This window comes from Oryzias melastigma, linkage group LG24 (assembly GCF_002922805.2).
Source record: "Oryzias melastigma strain HK-1 linkage group LG24, ASM292280v2, whole genome shotgun sequence".
NCBI classification, from domain to species: Eukaryota; Metazoa; Chordata; class Actinopteri; order Beloniformes; family Adrianichthyidae; genus Oryzias; species Oryzias melastigma.
Genome location: NC_050535.1, coordinates 11,668,931 through 11,689,924, shown reverse-complemented (window position 1 = coordinate 11,689,924; position 20,994 = coordinate 11,668,931). Strand labels below are relative to the sequence as shown.

At 37.4% G+C, this 20,994-nt stretch overlaps 1 protein-coding gene across 1 annotated transcript; it reads left to right on the top strand.

The window, feature by feature from the left end:
* The first annotated feature begins 12,390 nt into the window (after nt 1–12,390).
* si:dkey-1j5.4 (leucine-rich repeat-containing protein 15) lies at nt 12,391–18,231 on the top strand. Its single transcript, XM_036210393.1, has 6 exons — nt 12,391–13,621; nt 13,744–13,928; nt 13,996–14,252; nt 16,354–16,474; nt 16,596–16,731; nt 17,285–18,231. Exons 1-6 carry the CDS (start codon nt 13,438–13,440, stop codon nt 17,473–17,475), a joined length of 1,074 nt encoding a protein of 357 aa, XP_036066286.1. The 5' UTR covers nt 12,391–13,437; the 3' UTR covers nt 17,476–18,231.
* Nucleotides 18,232–20,994: the final 2,763 nt, after the last annotated feature.

Below are 20,994 nucleotides of genomic sequence, written 5' to 3'. Positions count from 1 at the left end.
CAAAAAAAACTTTAATTTTAGATGCAGAATACCATATTTCTTCCAATTGTGTCCTGTTTTCTATAAATTACAGCTCAAACAGGTGTTTGTTATTTAAAACACAGGGCTCCTTTAAGACAGCTAGAATTATAAGACACTAAGTCTTTCATATATTGGAATAGAGCTGTAAAAAAAAAATGTGAGAGATTTGCAACAGTTCAAAGTTTTGCTCTGAGGTTCTATAAAATTGAACATGGGCTAGTGCTGGTTAAGGACAGTCCAGAGTGAACACTATATGTGCGTGTCACATGCCTGGTGTGAACTTAATATCGAGGTGTGTGATGTACTCTAAGGTACATCATAAAAATGGAAGGTATCATTGTTTTTCATATGGTAAGTGCATTGTGAAGTATTTGTGGGGTGTAAGGTGCACACACTTATGACTTACAGGTGCTGGTGTTGTCCAGGTCCCCTTTTATGACAATCTTGGCGTTAGTGAAATGAATGTATTGGGGTTTTGCTGATTGTGCGGAAATGCTGCATGCATAGGGTTAGCACATGACACATAAGATGCCCAGATAAAGTACACTCTGTCTACTTTTATCACTTCCAACAGTCAGACTGCGAGCAAGGGATGCATACTTATCACTGGAATAGCACTAACAGGCTTCTAGCTCTGTGTGCAAGGTTCAAGGGGTTGAAAATCCACACGACGTCTCACCTACTTCACCCTGACTTACTTTTGCATGTAGTGTCCACTATGACCTGTTTCTTGCAGTATGCATTTAGGATTAAATGTCTATGAATATTTTTGCTCTATTTTGTGTGGACCACTTGTGTGCTAATACAGGTTTGCCTTTTTTTTTGCCTGCAGACAATCCATGTAACCCTTGTAACAAAGGCACACGTTTACTTTACTTTTTTTTTTTTTCTGCTTATCTTAAAGTTTTGCTCTAGTATATTCATGTATATGACGGTTCATTCAGAGTTTTTATAACTTATTTGCTTTGGTGTGACTGACATTATGTTTGTGGCCTGTGGTCTTACAAAAGAGAGATCATTATCCTCTGGTTTCGGGACTGCAGCTGTGAGGTCAAGAGTTCAGGGTTTTCAAATACATTTTTGAACCTTTCTCCAAGTGGTAAACATGGGACTTTGAAGTGTTCTCTCAGAAACACTTTGTGTATTTAGCAGAAATTGATGCTTTGTTTGCAATTAAATTGTTGTTATATATCCCTATATCCTTCAATATTTAAAACTGTATTTTGTTTGTAGTTTTCAGTGTGTCATGTTTATTGGATAAGGACAAAAGGATTTTTACTTCAGAGAGGAAATTCTCAGATGTGGCTTAAAACAGTTTGATTCAACAACATCAGCAGGTTTTCACACCTTTGACTCCTGGATGTATGTTTCTCTTTCACACAGCAGGTGGCACAATTAGTCCGCTTGTAGATTTAAAATCTAAGCAAATCCATGGTTTAAAAAAAAAAAACATATTTCTGAATAAGAAACATATTTAAAAAAAAAAAAACATGGTGTAAATTATGACATTTTGTCTTTTAGTTTTCTCAGGTTTTTTTTAGCTTTGTTGGTAACAATCATTTAATTTTTAAATGATAGTAAAATTGTGTAAAAAAAAATAGTTAAAAACTATTTTTTCCACATTTCTTAACATGTGGTTTAAATAAAGGTAATTAAAAAAACATTTCAAATCAAACTTTAAAAATAAAGCACTTTTCCTACCCTCGTGATGAAAAGAGCTTTTCAGAATAAAAGCCTCTTTCAAACTTGGATAAATAAAAAAAATGGCAGCATATTTAAACATTTGAAACATAAAAAAAATAATTGCAATAGAGAGAAAAATCTGTCCTCATGCTTAACTAAATAAATTATATTTTGTGGAATTATATACTCCCCACTCCCCTACTCGTGGTTACAGTGGATGTCATCACAGTTTCCCCTCCATCCCTTTACAGAAGAATGTAAATCCCACTGCAAAGACCCTGATCAATAAGAAGGCCTCGACTCTAGTGAGGAAAAATACAGATATGACAATATATTATAAGACACACAAAAAAGTAATATACCTAAAACAAGAAAAATACAATAATTTGTTCTTTTTGAATTTGAGGTGGAACTTTATTTTCTTAAAGTTACTTTGAGGGATTTTGTGCATCAACATCTTACAAGTTCAGTTTAAAGTCATAACCTCACCCCCTTCATCTTTTTAATGGTTGGCCAGGAGGATTGTACAATGCACCACAAAAAAAACTCTAAATAATCCTAATCCAGAAATAATATAACATGAAATTGAAAGAGAAGGGACGATAATATTGTTGTGTAGATTCATTGTACAATACTGTGATTCAATTCGATATGTGTGTTTGATGATTTGATTCATTTTCGATTTTGGTTCATTTTGAATGATCTGATTTGCTGACCTAAATTCAGTCCAGGTCATCTTTTGTCAAATATTCAGCCAGTTTGATCCAGAGGTACTGAACAGTGTAGGGGAAGCTTTCCAGATTCCTAATTTTTCTTGCAAGATAATAAAGTGTAAATTAAATATGTGTACAAACGAACAAGCAAAGATGAAGTAATGACAAATAAATCCACATTTTAGTTTTATAAAAACTGTTGTTTTTCCACATTAACATAGTATAAACTGAACATTATTAGAACATTCTACCACACTATATGGTGAGTTTATTTTTTTTTTAATTACTGGTCTTTCTACACATCGAACTTTAATGATGGTTTGATCACATTTTGCTGCCATCACGTTTTTAGTCTGCTGTGATGTCACTTGGTTGTTTTTACAATATAGTTAATTAAACTTACATCTCAATTCAAATAGGATTCTCCAGTAATGATTTGATTATCTAACGATTAATCTCATTTTGAAACAATTTGTTTAATGGTATTGGTAAATTTGATTCTGCCTCTTACGGATCAATCTGGTTGGATGATAGGAATAGAAATTGATTAATCGATTATTTGATTAATCGTTACATTTTGAAGACCATGACAAACACTCTAGACTAACAGAAGAAAACGAGGAGTGATGGAAATGGTTCATTTCTACAGCTTCACTTCAACACTAGTAGTGACACAAAAAATGGACAGAGCAGGCCATTACACTATACTGTTGTATAGTATCTACACAATAACATCAATACGACAAGTGTTGTTGTACAGTATGATAACCTGCATAATCCAAAATTATTAATCTCATTTGTTTATGAAAATAATATTGTGAATCAATCTTAGTTAATATAAGCATTGAAAATCATCTTCCTTTAGGTGGTGCTGTTGAGCAACCCTGGGCAAAGCGCCTCCTGTTCCACAGTAACGATTCTGGACTCCTGCACACTTCTTCAGGGAAAGAAGGAGCGCCGGGCTCGGACTCAGGATGAGCCGCGTGCCTCAGGGGAACAATCGGAATCCGACTTCAGAGAAACAATAGCTGATCTGATTTGCCAGCTTGAGCTGGTTCATGGGGAGTCAGCCATCTGTTTGACCTTCATCACGTATAACGTTTGAGATGGCAAATAGACCAGGAGAACCTCACCAGAAACACAAACTCTGCAAGCATCAAAGTAGCTCTACTATTAAGTAAATCCTATTAAAGCTAAACAAGAGGTTGCTATTTTACAGAACAAAAACCAAAGTAATTTACCAGTAAATTACTGCTGAACTCTGATTCATTACCAATTATGTGTAGAAGTATTTCCACCATAGTCTTATATTGTTCTTGAATCACAATTTTTTCTCATACTTTAAAAAGAAAACCATAAAATCTAAATAGAAAACATGCATTTCCAATTTATGAAATGGCTAAAGATGTAATAATGGTTTATGACCAAGAAAAAGAAATTGAGGTCTGTGTGGCTCAAAAAATCTCAAACAAATTAAAAAAGAGGCTTTTTAACCGCTTGACAGCTGAATTTATTTCTACCTTTACAAACAAATAAAATCACTTGTATGTTTTGCCTTCATGTAAATGCTCAGTTTGGAGCAGAAGAGGTTTAATTATTTCCATCAAAAGACATCTAGAGGTTAATCAAAGCATATTAGCATGACTTGCTTATAATTTCAGGACTAACAGCTCGATCAATCAGGGCTTAAGTATGACTTAAGTATTAGGACCACCAAAAAGGAAGAGAAACAAACAAATATGTAAGAATAAAATCAGTTTGTGTTGCTGACAATTTGGAGAAGTAAGACAGATCACTGCTTAAGTCTTGCTGTATCTGCTTAGCCTTTTTTTGTAAATGTAAAACTTTTCATTCACAAATTTACTTTACTTTTGAAAAATGACGTTTTGCTTGTAAAATCACAACTTTTTATTCCTTAGATACCAGAGTTTTATCTCCAGTGTTTACACATTTTTGACTACCATAACTATTCAACCATTTACACAATTAACAGATTTTATAGTAAAGCTGAGATGCAACACTTTACAGCTATGAAATGATTATGCAAACAACATAAATTAGCAGATTCTGTTGCGGAGAAAAACGGTTTTGCTAGCGTAAAGTGTTGATTTTATTGCATTTCAGAGCAAAGCAGATAAGAAAAAACACTTTTCTCGACAACAGAATCAGCTGATTTACATTGTTAGAGTTACGGTATGTCAAAGATTGTGTGTAATATGGACTTTACCAACGATATCTCTGTTGTTTAAGGGTTAAATACTAGATTTACTACTGTATTTATATACTACTATATTTTCATTTTTTTCACAATTTTATGACTTAATTTATGACATGTTTTTACTTTATAGTATTTTGTCATACTAAAAAAGGCTACAGCTAAAAGAAACACAAAAGTGTAAAAACTAAGTTTTGGGCTCTATACTGGCTCAGTGTGCTGGTTCACTTGATAAGAACTAAAAAAAATGACTGAACACAAACAGAAAAAATGTTTTTGTTAATGGTTTGGGTCAATTTTATTAATCTGCTGTAATACAGAAGCTACTAAACCTGTATTGGGTCGATTATGACATAAAATTAATCAGTTTTGCCTCACTTAAATGAAGTGCAGCAAAATGTTTTACACAAGTAATTTAATACTTTTGTGTTGAGTGTAATCCCGATACTATTTAGGCGATGGTACAAAGCAGTACAGCTAGATAACTCCAATATTGCTCCCCATTTTTGTTGCATCTGTGGTATTAGGTTGGGGGTGTGAAGGGCTGTAAGCTAGCAGGAGGGCGTGTAAACAGAGAGCAAATGGGAAAGGGGGCGGGGTTGCTCTGCGCCAACAGTCCCCCCAACAGCTTGAAGGTAAATTTCTAATAAACTACTGCTGCTCTGTTGAAATTATGCCATACAAAATGACAGTTTTTTTTGTTTGTTTTTTTTTTAAGCCAGATGTGACTGGAAAAACACAAAATCTGAAACGACAAGGAAAATTGAGTATGAAAAAAACAAGAAAACATGAGACATGAAATCAAATTAACAAGCATTTGTTTTTAGTATGAAATAATTGTGGATTTTTACCCACGCCCATTATTCTCAGAATAGACACCTTTCCACATGGCTTAAAATGTATTTACTTTTTGTATTCTGAGATTCAAAGACCCAGTTTGTTGATAAGTTAGTTTGGATTCATGACGAGGATTTTTTAAGGATTTTGGCTTCAGGACAATCATCCACTGCTCTGACATCAACACAGTAATTACAGAACACATAAATAAATTCCTTTGAAGTTTAGGACTTCTCTCCAATGCATCATCTCTATTGATTCCCCCTGATGTCAGGGCTTTTTATCCGTTAGCACTTGAAGCATCTGTTCACGCATCAGCGGCGGTTTATGGACAGTGGAGCTTTCAGGAGACACTGCAGATGACAGGTTTCTCAATAAAAATGCCATCTGATTATGATTAGCTTTGATCCGGTGGCGCCTGGCCAGTGTTAACAAATGCTCTGCCTGGAAGTTGGCCATCAAAAATGAACGGCCATCTGCTGGAGGCTGAATGGCTGTTAGTAGCGAAGGCTAATAGTGTGAAAAGAGGGAGGCAAGTAACAGCCGCTTATCCTCAGTTCTTGACTTTGTCTTTTGGTTTGAGGCTTTTTTCCTGTCATTTTCAAGCTGTTTCTGCCACTTCTCATCCTCAAATTGACTTTTTTAAAATGTATTACTCAAAATTCAGCTGATTATCCTTTTAGGCTTTTAAAACTATAATTGGGGTTTTATTTTCTCCCACAGCTTTGACTTGCGTAATGATGTGATTTTTGATTCAGTCTACTTTAATTTGGTCATAGACCTTTCAATACCCACTTGATAAACTCGTCAGCAAGAGAGCTAATTGGCTTAAAACATGAAAGTGCATTTAAAGTTTTCTATAAACAAATGTTTAAATGATTAAAAATTTGAACTATTATAAATCTGGAAACTTTATTAAAGCTCAAATATGATAGACAAACGTATAAACCTAAGTTCATATAAGGCGATTTGTACATCAGGGGTGTCCAGCTTCAGTGTTAACTCAATGTACAGACGTAACCAGAGGTCATGTCTCTCTCATGGTATGGCAGAGGACATTTTTGTCATCATGGTGTTCATAAATCCAAAGTTTGGCCAAGAAGAAGTGTCAACCAATCAAAAACTCAATTTTGGTTGGTGGCCTGTTCAGGAGATGGAGTCCAAAACCAAGAATCAGCAGAATCAAATTGTTTTCCTCCAAGTTTATGAACATATTTTGGACAAGCGTCCCACAATAATTTGATCATGTACTGTGCAACTACAGCATTATAATCATATGTGATTATAACCGCATAATAGTATAAAAACCTGTCATCTATATTGTCTCCCAAAAGCTCCAGTCTTCCAAGCCACTTCCTGGGACAGTGCCCCCCCTTCTGGGGACATTCCAAGGTGTTCTCAGGTCAGCCAATGGATATACAATGGTAGAAATGCAAAGGTCTCTCATTTATTGCAGAAGTTACATTCTAAAAATACTAATGAAATCCAAAAAGAAGTCATTTTTATTTTTTACAGTTATTACAGATATTATAAGATTGTAAAAAGCCTCACAGTCCACTTTGTAAATTTTTCTCAGATAAGCATGAACATTTTCACACTTTATCATGGATAAATAAGTTCAGTAAAATAGAACGAAAACAAAGATCTACTCACGATTTAAATTTTTTTATAAATGTATCAACCTAAACACATTCCTTACAGCAGTCACAGAGGAGATTAATTGACAATGTGAAAAAGTATAAAAAAGAAACGAAGAAAAATAAACGTTCCAAATAACACCCAAAAAATCAATGAAAGACCATGAAAGGTGAACTGCGATGTAGTTAGGGGCTACTATATTTTCCCCTTCATGTTCTGGTTTTCCTCACAGCAGGGATGTCCCCAAGGGCCAGCCTCCTGCTTGTTTTCCAGTTACCCTGCCTTATTTGCTGCTTATTACCTGGATCAGGTGTGTTTGTCCAATAAGGAGCTTCAATGGCAGGTTGGTTGGAAAACATGTAGGACACCGGCCTTCGAGGACTGACTTTGGACACCCCTGCTTTAAGGTCTCTGCCCATTGGGACATGCGTGGAACATTGATATGGAGGAGCAGCGGCTCTACTCCAAGGTCACTTTGGTTGACTGAGCCACCCTGAGGAGACAACTCATTTTGAGAACTGGTACCCTCTGAGATCTTGTTCTTGCAGTCATGCCTGACAGTTCATTACCACGGGTAATTGCTGAAACAAAGATTGACCAATAAGTTGAGAACTTCACTGTCTGTCTCTTCTTCATCATGACGGCAGGCATACCCAACAAATTCATTGAATGCCGCACCACAAAACCCCTTAACTCCACCTTCTGGGCCAGGAGTACACCACCCAAAGAAGTCAAACTACACCCCCAGAAAATAAAACAACCCCAAAACCTCCTTTTCCACATAGTACCCCCCCAAAAATGAACAGATACCAGATGCCCCAAACAAATAGAGAAGGACTTTTTGGAGAAAGAGGTCTGAAGAAGGGTCAAAACAGAGAAACAGAAAGACCTCAAAAAAGGGAAGAATCCTCCACTAATGCTTCATGAGATCATTTTATGTGAGGGTGAATGGTACTAACCAAACTTGACTGATAGGATCAGAGGAAATACTTAAAAACCTGCAGTTGCCGTTACCATGGAAGCATTCTAAACCAATAATGCCACCTAATTATGATGTGGTTCATATTTTAATCTGTCAGAGCAGAACTTGTGTTTTTTTTTTTTTTTTAAAGGAAACTTTGTTGATTAATTTCTTCCTGTGAGTGTAAAGCCTTCCTCTCTCTACGCTCTCATCTCCTCGTGTTTCACACTGATTCAGCCTCGCCGCTGTATCCCCTCCTGCATTTCTGCCTCTCTGCCTGACTCTTCCTGTGAAAGCCGACTAACAACACTTCCAGATGGCTTGCTGACTGTGTGTGCATGTGCATATCAGTGTGTGTGTGTGTGGTGGCCAGGTTTGAAAAGGATCTTTCATCTCCGTTTTCCTTTCACAGATGAATCGGTCCAGTCAGCACAACTGTCTATCTCTCGCCTCTCCTCCCCGGCACATGTCTCGATTAATCCCAACGCCGAGCTGCACAGCTCGGTTTTTTTGGCCTGCGCGCCCCCCCCATAACTCCAATTATTCCCACTTCCTTGGTCTATCAGTCTCTCGCACCGCTCCCTCTTCTACAGTCTCATTCTCCGTCCTTTCACTCAGATGTGCGCCTTCTCCTCCCACTCCGTCTCTGGCCTGTTGTGCTGCCTCCTAATCTCCATCTCCACCCCTGTTCTCCACCATTGTTTTCACCCACTTTCCTTTCCCTTCTGTCTCTTTGTTTGCCTCCCCTTCTCCACGCCTGCCTCTGCCCCCTCCTCCCCGTGTTTTCGGTGCTGTAACAGAGAGTGACATGTTTGGCAGCTCCTCTGCCGTCTCCTCTCATAAGGAATTACTTTCCTGACCCACTTCTGCATGCAGCTTCACATCCGAAACCAAAGAGAGGAGGCTTACTTTATCAGCCTGACCAATAAACAAAAAAAATCAAATTTTAAATGTTATTTTTACTATTCAATCAAAAGCAGCAATGTTTTGTTTAGAAAAGGATTGACTTAAGTTTAAAAGTTATTTCATACTCTATTTGTTTGAAATATCACGTCCTAATGTTATAACAAATAGAGGTGTCCAATTTAGACTTTTAAAAAGAATAAACTCGGATTTAAATGTTAATGTGGCTCAAAAGGGTCAATAATTGTCAATAATTATTCACTTTAGATTATGTAGTACAATTCAATTACAAGATGTAAAATGTTGTCATGAAGTTTTTCTACGCTCAAACCAGTAGCTAGCATGTCAGCAGCTGCTGTTAAACCAAATCAAACAGGTTATTAAAAGTTTGTTTTTCTACTTTTCATTTCGCCTGCTGCAACTATGGACAAATGTTCGGATTGAAACTCTTTGGAAAACAAACCTCAGTTACATTTCATTAAATGACCACTGAGGGTTTGTTGCAAATGCAAGTTGGCTTCTATGTACTTCACTGTTGACTTTATAACAGAAATGATCAAACTTCTTGGTTATTTCAAGCAACGGTTCTAGTTGTCAAAGCTGTAGGGAGAATAATTTTGAATAAGCTGTTTTGTTTTAGTTTGTCTAAAATTGTTTCACACGGTTGTCTTTGTGAAAACAGTTGTCTTCGAAACCTTTATGCTACATTCACACTAAATGTGAGTCATGGGTAAAATTCCCATCCGCGAGTCAAATTCGCTGCTCGACACTTGTCCAAAAATGATTGCATAATCTTGATGCTCCTGATGCGTGTGGGAGGAGCTACCATCATTTTTTTTTCACCTAACACTACACATAATCATTGATGGTATATCTGGATATCCTATGTTCAATCAACGCAAGGAAGACACGGATGATGTTGAGAGATCTTGTTTATTTTAAAGAGCTCCACCAGGGTTTTGGTAAGCATGTCTCCACCTTTGGGTTTGTGAGATCATTCAGAGACTCTCCCAATACGGTGAGGTTCACCATTTACTGAAGGATCTGTGTCTGAATGATTAATGCTTTCAGTGGTACTTCTGCTTCTTAGTGACCCAGTTTGACTACTGGCTGTCCCATCTTACTCAAAGGAGGGGAAAATAAGAATAGAGAATCAAATTAGAGAACATTTTTATTATTGTCTTCATGCAAATAAAAAAAATATACATTTTAGAATATAAATAAATCGTCCTCCATATTGGTTTTGGACTCCAATTGCTGATTGCATCATCAACACCTCATGGGCCAAAATCCATGATTGGTTGACGCAATGCATCTTCTTTGGCCAAGTTCAGATATTTAGCTTCTGGACACACTGCAACACCAAAATTATACCGGTACCACACTGCTACAGAACCTCTGATCGCGTCTCTGCATTGACCTAACATTGAAACTGGACACCCCTGACGCACAACTCGCGTTTGGTGTGAACACAGCTTTAGTTCCAGAATAGCCTTTAGACCAGGGACCAAGACCAGAGAGCATGGAGAAGTGTTTCTCTAAATTGTATTGTCTTCATAGTGTTAAACTCTTTGTCCTTGTAAAACTCAAAACTTAGAGCATCCTCAAATGCAGCAAGTGTTACAAATGTATCAAAAAGCCATCGAGAATATCTTTTCTTATGCAGAAACCTTAGAAAATACAATTTAGTGACTACCGTTGCCAACTTCTCACTCAACCAAAAAGTTGCTATATGACAGCAACTCCTAGTTTGCATATTTTTTTGCATTCAAACTTTAAGGAAAAAATATAGAGAGGAACAACGACAATATAAACAAAAAAATATATCATGAACCCCTTATGCTGGGGACTGGCGAAATCATCTAAAGTTTCTTGCTAATTTAAAGTTGCTTTCAGCAAATCACAGATAGACGCACACAATGGACAAGGTGAGTCTGAAAGCATGAAAGACAATTTGCATGCAAAGTATAGTAATTTATTTAAGTTCTATGTGAACAAAATGTAAATCTTATTTTACAATCAACAATGTAACAAAAGGCAGAGTCTGAACTTTCAAATGTGTCAAAGTTGGAATTTTAATCAAAACATGAAGTAATAAATAACGGAAGATTAATTACTGCACATTACAGCTAATTATTCACTGATTGACCTTTTGGGAGGGTTTTTTTAGGGTCTGGTGGTTTTTAGATGACTTTGGGTTGGAAAACCACAACCCCGTCTGGCAACATTGAGCATGAAGCTAAAAAACTGTTTAAAAAAGTAGTAAAACTCTAAAATGAAACCAAAACAACCTAAAATCAATTGTAACAGCCAAAGTGCTGAAAAGCAGAAAACTTTCAACATCATTGCTGTATAAATCTAATGACTTCTGTCATTTTAATTATTTTTATTAAATGCTGCATGGTAAGATGGGTTTCTGTTGTTCACCTTTTCTCTTTAAAAACTTCAGTGTCTTCTCCGTGCTTCCAGAAAATGTCTGTAACTTTGCAGTCATCTGACAGCTTCGGAACTTCTGTCAGTTCAATCTTACTCTCCTCCAATAACCTGTCAAACCGTTTCAGTGTCACACACTCCTAAAATTCCATATTCAGACAACAAATATTGTTTATTTATTTATTTTTTATTTATATATATTTTTTTCATCTTGTTCCACTAAAAGTCAAAACACACAAACCAAAGTGTGAAAATATAAGAAACTTGATCAGTCCAAAACTCAAAGATTTGAATTCAAACAAGCCTTAATAGATCACATGATTGAAATGAACAGCTGTAGGAACTGTATCAATTTTCGGTAAAGCTTCAAAGTTTGAGGGGGAATTAGTTGCATATCTTTCATTATCAATACGTATTTAAAACGAAAACATAAAAAAATTGGATATTTACTGTTTGTGCTGCCTCATGATGGAAGACTGTGTTCTGGTTGGATCTCTTTGCCTCCCTTTCACAATCCACAAGTGTTCTGATTGGATGTAATTATTGCAGAATGTTTTTGTCTCTTGATAGTTGTTTTTATTAAATGATAATTTCTTTATTTTTGAACATATTTTTGGCCACTTGGTGACAATAACTGTTGTCAATAACGTTAATAATAGGGGTGTAATAATTCATTTTACCAACAATTCATATCATCATCTGTGGTTGCCAATATTGGTTTATTTTAAAGGATGCAATTCAATCCGATTCAATGACCTACAATATATCCAAGACATCTTTAGCTAATAATTCAACCAGTGTGACTCATGGATAAAAACCTGACCTCAATAAAATGAACCCAATGTACAGCAAACTAAATGGTATTTTTCCCATTTTAATAAATGTATTTTATTTTGAAATAACTTTGATGGTACAGGTTGATTCGATTCGATTATTGCCTCTGACATATCGATCTGGTTGGATCATAAGAATATAAATAGATTAATCGTTAACAATGATTCAGAGGAAATATATAAAAGAAATTGAACTTAGCAATTATTATTATTAAAAAATATATGCAATGTTAATGTAGTAATGTGCTAACCCTGATTAGTGTTGTTTTATCACTCTTTTAAAATATTTGCAAAGAAATTGTGTCAAAAAAAGCCTCGATCTTGAACTTTAACAATGTGAAGGAAGACATTGAAATGGAGAGTTATCTATGTCACACACACACACACATATTCTGTCCGGCAGTTTAACATGGATCAATGCCATCATTCATGCATGCCAGATTTCTCTGGGACATGTGACATTACAGGAACTCCAGGCTCAAGAGGTTTCACACCATGATCTCACTGTCTGCTGAGGCTGCTCCCACATCAGCACACAGTCAACTGTCTGTTGCCTGTAGCGATGCTGACTTCTCTGTCAAGGAAGAGACAAAACGCAGTTTTGTCAGAAACGAGAACCAAAAGCCAGTTTCAGAAAAACAGCTTGTGTTCGCTCTAAGATACAAACAAAACAAAAATACAACGTTTAGCAAACTCAAGAGGTGGGATGCCTTTAGATCTGGTTTGGACTGTAGGTTTATCACGACAGTGTTGAATTTTTGAAAATCCACCCATCTTAGTACTGCAGGTAAAAAAAAAGAAGCCTCCCCCCTACATTTCCCTGCAGACTCTCAGCTTCCACAGTGACAAACTTGGGCAGGAAACTGAAAACACGATAATAGTTGCTCAAGGAGAGCGGCAATAGTGTTTGAAGGTAAGAAACAAAGTTTGATTCTTTCTTAAAAGACAAGATAGTGTTAGCATTTCTGTAAGATTCAAGATTTTCAAAAATTCTTACAGTAAAAGAGGGTCAACACTGGAGCTAAAGATTTGGTGTTAAAAGGTTAAAAACAGTGGCGTTTACTGTATGTTTTTCATCATCTTGTTACATAAATGTTCTCAATTTTTATTAATATTTTTGTGCAAATGCAGAACCGTACACTTTATCCTACATTTGTCAAACATCTATAAAATGAAGGGTTTTGTCCCACTGCAGGGAAAATGCAGTCACTGGCCTGGTTTGGGCTGGTCCTGCTGTGTGTTCTACAGTCTACAGAGGCCTGTCCCAGTGTCTGCAAATGCTCCAAAAAGTCCAACCCAGAAAAGTCAGAGGTCAACTGTCATAAGAGGGGACTCCGTGCCCTCCCATCCAATCTACCCTCTGATGCTTGGATCCTCAAATTGGGTCAGCCTTCAGGATTACTTAAGTCCTAATTTGTAATTTTTAATTGTAGGGCTTCTGTTTGTTAATTGGGTTTTATGTGCACAATAACTGAAGCTGATGTGATTTCTTACTGTTGCTCAAAGGTGAGAATGGCATCACAGACCTGAAGGCCAATCTTCTAAGATCAGTTCCAACTATTGAGAGCTTGATTCTGGAAAAGAACGCCATCAAATCTGTTCATCCTAAAACCTTTTCTGGTGCGAATCATCTTACACTGCTCAATCTCCTTGGAAACCAGATCACCAAACTTCCACCCAAAGCTTTTAAGGTAAAAAGTAAAAATCACACAGGATGCTTTTGGTACAATAGTCACTGTAATGCTTTTGTGTTTTTAGGACCTTCTCAACCTTCGCTTCTTGATGCTGGGGCAGAATGAGATTGGACTCATCAAAGCGGAGATGTTTGTCGGGATGAGGAACCTGTCAGAGCTGGATCTCCCTCACAACGCCTTGACAGTGGTGCCGTCTAATGCCTTCAAACCTTTGATCGCACTGAAAGTTTTGGACCTTTCCCTAAATCGGATTCAAAGGCTTTCTCCCAAGGCTTTCACTGGACTCACGAAGCTCCTGTTTCTCAACTTGGACAACAACAGGTCATAAAAAACTCTTTTGTTTACTGGTTATGCCACAAGATGTATATTTCTGGTCACCAAAGTTCAGTATTGAAACGTAGTTTTATAAAAATTAATTGAAGTTCATGTTCAACTTAACATTCCTGCGCCTTTTTAGCCCTGTTTCTAGCATTGTTGCTACTGAAAACGTACAGCCAAAAGTTATTCATTGTACAACAGAAGAGGAAGAGGCAATATGGTGGACAGGAGACACAAACAGTAAGAAAAAAGCATTTTTTAAGAATGAAAACCAAACAAACAAAAGAAAAATCTCATTAAACGATGAGTCTATTCAGCTTCCTGTGATCAAAGGACACAGTTGGTCAACAAAATCTACTGCAAACTCTTAAAAATGTGAAGGTCATGATCTCTCCATGATTGTGGTCAGTTAAATCTTGATTATCGTTCATTTACATTACAGATTACATGATTATTATTTAGTAAATTAATGTTCATGTTGTTAGTAAAAGACATTTGTAAATTGATGGATTTGGTGGTAAAGCATGGATGGAATCCTCTTTTTTTTTTTTTTTTACTGAAGTACTACGCATTCTCACTTCCATCTCGTCAAATATGGATGTGTGGTTCGGGCTCCCTCTGAGTCACTTTTCTACATTTTTGGGTGTCCCCAACTCATCTACAGAGGCCTGTCCCAGTTACTCACGGTACTCAGGGGTCCCTAACTCTTGGGATGCAGACTGGTACCCATACCTGGTACCGGTAACCCAACCCAGTACCAGTTCCACGTCCGTTACCATATCTTGTACCACATCCCAAGGGTTGGGGACCCCGACAGCCAGTACAACAAAAAGCAACGAGTTGGAGGAGTCTGAAACGCCAAAAATTGATACGGAGGAGGCCTGAACCATATGTCCATATATGACGAGTCGTGAGAAAGAATTTGTAGAACCATTTGAAAATTGATCATGGAGGACAAACTAATAATCGCACTTTGGTATTCATTCATTCATGCATTCATTCATTCATTTTCTCAACCTCTTTGTCCCTTTTGGGATCATGGGGCTGACAGAGTCTAACCCGGCCACTTCAAGGCGAAGGCAGAATTCACCCTGAACAGGTCACCAGTCTGTCGCAGGGCCACAGTCATGCACCCATACACACTCACATTCACACATAGGGACAATTTAGATCAGAGGTCACCAACCTTTTGAAACTGAGGGCTACTTCATGGGTACTGAGTCATACGAAGAGCTACCAGTTTGAAATAACACATTTCCTTAGTTATAGTTAGTTATACAATATTAATAATGAACAATGATCCTTATCTATATAAAGACGCAGATTTTTCACCACAATTATAAACAATGACAACAAGCTAGGAAACAAATGAATATTCAGCACTTTATTAATTTCAGTAATTGTTACATTTTCAGATGATCACTTTCATCACTATATTTCATGGAAACTAAGTTGTATCATGTTTATCAATGAAGTGATGTTAAAGAAAAATCAATGTACACATTTGAAAAAATGTATTTTCTTATTTTGAACTAATGACCAAATCTGTAGAATTTTATAACAAAATGAATGATCTTTGAGGTGTAGTAGGTCAGAGGTCACCTACACTTATCTAAAGTTCATGTTTGATCAGCATATTTTTAAGACATTTTAATGTTTACATCTATGTCAATGCAAGTGTATGATATGATAATCCCAAGTGTTTAGTATTAACCAGACAGGAAGCGAGACTTAGGGAAAAAAATTAAATGTGTCTCGCACAGAGACAATGCTCACATTTGGCATGTGACTGTTGGTGAGGCATTCAAAGATCACTGATGTGTGCCACTGCACTAAACATAGACAAGTATTCCATGTCTGAATCTGGGTACTTTTTAAAAAACTCAAAACTCTAAGATAATTCAGAATCTGTAAAGGAACACGACTGGAGGCTGCTGCATGTCTGTAACAAGCCCCCAGGGATTTGCAGACAAAACAAACCACTCTATTTCAGCTGCACGCTGAGGTCGTGTGCATCCTGTGAGGGTCTTTACAGCAAAAATTCAAAGCACAGAAGAACAATGAAACTGTATTTTAATGAAGTAACTCTGTATTTGTTGTTCAGCTTGAAAACCATCCCTGCTGGAGTCTTCCGACCGCTGCAATCCCTAGAAATGCTTGTCCTTGACAACAACCTGCTCTCATCTCTCAGCAAGTCTGCTTTGGATGGTCTGAGCAACTTACAGGTAACTATCATTTAAACACACGAACACCAGAACTATAAGAAATTCTTTCTTCTAAGTCATTGATCTTTACAAATGGTTTGTTATCAATAAGAGGTAACACATCAACCAATTTCTGAATCAGGAACTCTACCTGAGGAACAACGAGCTTGAGCTCCTCCCACATGACGTCTTCAGCAATTTGCCCAAGCTCTCTGAGGTGGGCCTCAGTGGAAACCACCTGAAGACTGTGGATGGAAACACGTTTAGCCTCGTGCCTGGTAAGATCAGGCCTCAGCTTGATTTTCCTTTAATCTGTTTGTCTGAAGCTCCGTAGACACCGTAGATCATGGATTTTTAAATGTGCTTGTAGAATTTAGTGTCCACACTGCATTGTCACCACCTTATACTGGCGCATGTACTTAGGTTTGGAAGAAGCTTGGTGTGAAATGTTGACATTTTTTCTGTCACATTATAGACCTGGTGTCATATTATTCCAGTCGGGCACAAACCACAATTATTCATTTCTCCTTAATGATCAAATTTCGAACAATTGATACTTCTGTGTTTTGAAAAAGACGCCATCCATACGTCACTATCAAAGTTGAGTTCCTGATCGGTCAAATCACTTTGACCGATCAGAGCCTGAAAATGGGCTTAAAATTTGTCAAAGCAACACAAGAATGCGAGAGTTTTGAATGAAGAAGCCCATGTTTGTGGGTGTTTACATGGTTTCTTCGTTGCAAACGGTGGCTGGAACTATGAGTACGATGTGAACGTAGCATTAAACAGACTACTGATCATAAGTCATGTTCTTGCCATGGTTTTTCTCAGAGTTGAAGAAGTTGCATCTCCATGACAACGCTTGGCAATGTGACTGTAACATCGCCTCCCTGGTGAAGTGGATGGAACAGACCAACACCACTTTGTCTCCTCGGGACTCCCTGAGGTGTAGCGGCCCTCCAAACCTGCGAAACAAGAGTCTGATCGGCCTTCAGACTGAGACACTAATCTGTACCAAGTAACTAGCAGGACGATTACAAAGACCCTCTCAAATGTTTGTCAAAACTAGATACTCTCTTCAATTCATGCATTTTTTAGAGCAAATCTGTCTTTTACACAGTATTCCAATTATCTATGCAGTCATTTTCCTGAATGAAGCTTTCTTGGAGTAAAGCTAGAGAGTCCAAACTCACTGACATTGTATCAATGTCACAATGCTCTGAAGGTTGTAGGCAGGGATGGATTCCAAGAGAAGACGTATAAACCTGTGTGAAGCCCAAGTACCCCTGAGAAGTGAAGAGGAGTGGCCACAAAGATGCAAACATAGAGTCAAATAGAAACTATTTTAATGAGTCAGAAGGGTCAAAACACAGAAGGGAGTGATCCGTTTCACTTTTATTTTTTGTAAAAATAATTCAGGATCTGATGGGAAAACACAAAAAAACATTTAATTGGCTTGTATTTGTCCATCTACTGGATCTTAAGACAATTTAAAAATCCCCTTTTAGTGTAGTTTAGTTTATTTATTTCATTTTCATAGCACACAACACAAACTTTAATGATACTCTTGCCTTTAGTGAAAATAAAGGGGACAGAAAGAAGACTTATGACTTATGTCTCTGCCCCATTTAACCAAATCAATCAAGCTTTACAACCAAATCTATCTCTTTGTTTCTTAACGATAATGTGTCAACTGGTTGGAAAAAAAGCTACAAAAGCAGACAAATAAAACAAAAAACAAAAACAAGAAAGAAACGAACAGCAAAAACAACAAGAAAATAATAAATAATCAAAATAAGCCAAATATCTAATAAAAAAGAAGCATTTTATAACACATTTTTTTCTCATTTCGTAGTTGTGAATTACAGTACTTTTATTTATATTGAAAGAAATAATGTATGTTAGTGACATTAAAGGAAGCACAATGCATACGTTGGTAAGGAGGAATTAAAAAAATCTAAATTTAATAAGTAAAATCATAATTTATCATAACAATCAGTTTCACCATAAATAAGATTAAACAAGTGTTTCAGAAACAGTTTTTAGCCAGGAACTCTGCTAATTATCAACTGTTCTAAATTTTAGCTGCATTAACTGAATATTTAAAAAAGTAAAAAATGAGAGTTAATCGAGCATTTTTTGGTAGTTAAGCAGGATTTGAAATCACTTTTCTGTAGGGTTTGTCACTCCTCGCTGTGAGAGCACCTGTATCTTTGATTCCCTATTCCTGTACTTCAACAGTCCTCGTCACATCAGCCGTCAGACACTCTGCTTCTGCAGAGAGAAAGGAAGCAGAGACTGTATCAGTTGGTTGGGGGAACAGAGAAGACTTTCTGAAAGAATGGGAGGAAGATTAGTGGAGAAAGGGGTTGGCCTGGTGCAGCAAACCTCCTGTAATTGACAGGAAAGCTCCCGGCAACCTACTTTTACAATGCCTTTGTGAAATGGAAGCGCAAGCTTCTCCCACACCAACGCAGGAGATAATTTCCATCTGCATCAAACCTGTTATTAACTGAGTTTGGATGTAATGGCTAGTTTCTGCTCCGAGCTGCAAGATTGCTTTTGTTTTTTGTCTCTTGCATATTATACATCAAAGACAAATAGATTTGCTGTAGAACTCTCTCCTTCCTAATGGTTCTCTTGTGGTGTGTTTCTTTTAATTGGCTTGTCGAAATCTCCAACTTTGATCCACCGCTGCAGGTGAAGGTTAAATTCTCTTCTCGTATGCATTTGGAGCAAAAACAAAAGCATAGCAAAACAAGTGAATATTACCAAAAAAAAAAAAAAAAAAGCTTTTGTTATATTTTCTATCATGTGTTTATGAGTGTGCTGTTTCTGTGCCAATAAATACATCAAACATTTGCTGTGTATCTTTCATAAGTGGGACAACTCCTGACTTGTTTTGGAGACTGAACTGTCTTGTTCTTGAATCCTCCCCCAAAATAATAGCTGACAAAGCACTTTGTTTGGCATATTGAATGTTGAGAGAGTCTTACTTTCCCCTAGACAATTGGCTAAGCATGACCAACATGACTGTATGCTTTCTGCACTTCCAGGCCTTAAATTCTGGTTTATGTTTAAAAAATAGTGTGGCTCATTGACTGTACATGAGAACTGGACTGAGTGTGACGTAATCTATTAAAAAATGAAGTTTATTTTGTTGCAATATTTTTGCAATATGGATGCCGCCAGACATCGTCAGTAAGCAGTTACTAGTCTGAGTCAGTATAATCAGAAGTGAGCTTGTTGGAAGTCTGCAGGGCTGCACGGTGGCGCAAGTGGTTAGCGCTCTCGCCTCACAGCGAGAAGGCCCCGGTTCGAATCCCGGCTGGGACCTTTCTGTGTGGAGTTTGCATGTTCTCCCCGTGCATGCGTGGGTTTTCACCGGGGACTCCGGCTTCCTCCCACCGTCCAAAAAACATGCTTCATAGGTTCATTGGTGACTCTGAATTGCCCCTAGGTGTGAATGTGAGAGTGACTGGTGTGTGATTGAGGCCCTGCGACAGACTGGCGACCTGTCCAGGGTGTACCCCGCCTTCGCCCTTCAGTTGCCGGGATGGGCTCCGGTACCCCGCGACCCCGAAAGGGAAGAAGCGGTCAAGAAGATGGATGGATGGATGGATGGAAGTCTGCACCTCTACCACTTGTAAGCTAGCTCCCCAAAATCTGTCAGTCATTTTGAACACAGGACAAGGGGGCCAGCGTGCACCACATACTTTTGATAAAGCATCTGATTGGTCAGTTTATAACTTGAGCTACAACGAAAATGTAGTGAAAAAAAATAGGATTGGCAAGAAAATGTTTAAAAAAGGTTTGCAGAGTAAGAATGGCCTTTCGGACAAATATAATGACTGATAGAAAGCTGTTTATCTCTCAACGGAAGTCTATGAGATCTTGTCTTCTTGGAGCCAACGAGTACTTTCTACTAGAAACGTTAAGAGAGATGGGTCACGCAGTCCAGTTCTTATATACAGTCAATGGTGACTCCACTGGGGCATCACCAGAAAAATCACCTGGGGTGACCAGCAGTTTATCGGCAGTGGTATTGATGGTCCATCCACTTCAGTTTAGCAACAAAGACAGTGACAATTTATGCTTGTTTAATTGCTCCATTTAGGGTGTGTCAAAGGGTGAATCCATGATACCATGTGCTTTGGTTATATTTTTAAGACTTTAGACTTAAACTTTCAAACTTCATTATTCCATCAAAAATGGGCAATTTGGAAGTATAACTTATAAAAAGTTGGACTCATTTATCACTAGAATTGTGGGTTCCTTTCAATTACCCTGAAATATTGTCCAGTTGTTTCTATGGTTGTAAGCAGAAAGCACAAGAAGTTCTTGGAGGGAATAAAGTCCCCCAAAAGACTTAAAAATAAAGAAAATGTATCAGAAAAAAAATCCAATGGTCAAGGATTTTGTTTCAAGGTAAATGAAATTGTTTAAATACTGAGGTGCTATTATCACATTTATTTACCTGTTAATGTATCCATCAGCCTAAAGTATTGTGTGGATTGAAGCGAGCCACATTTAGACAGAGG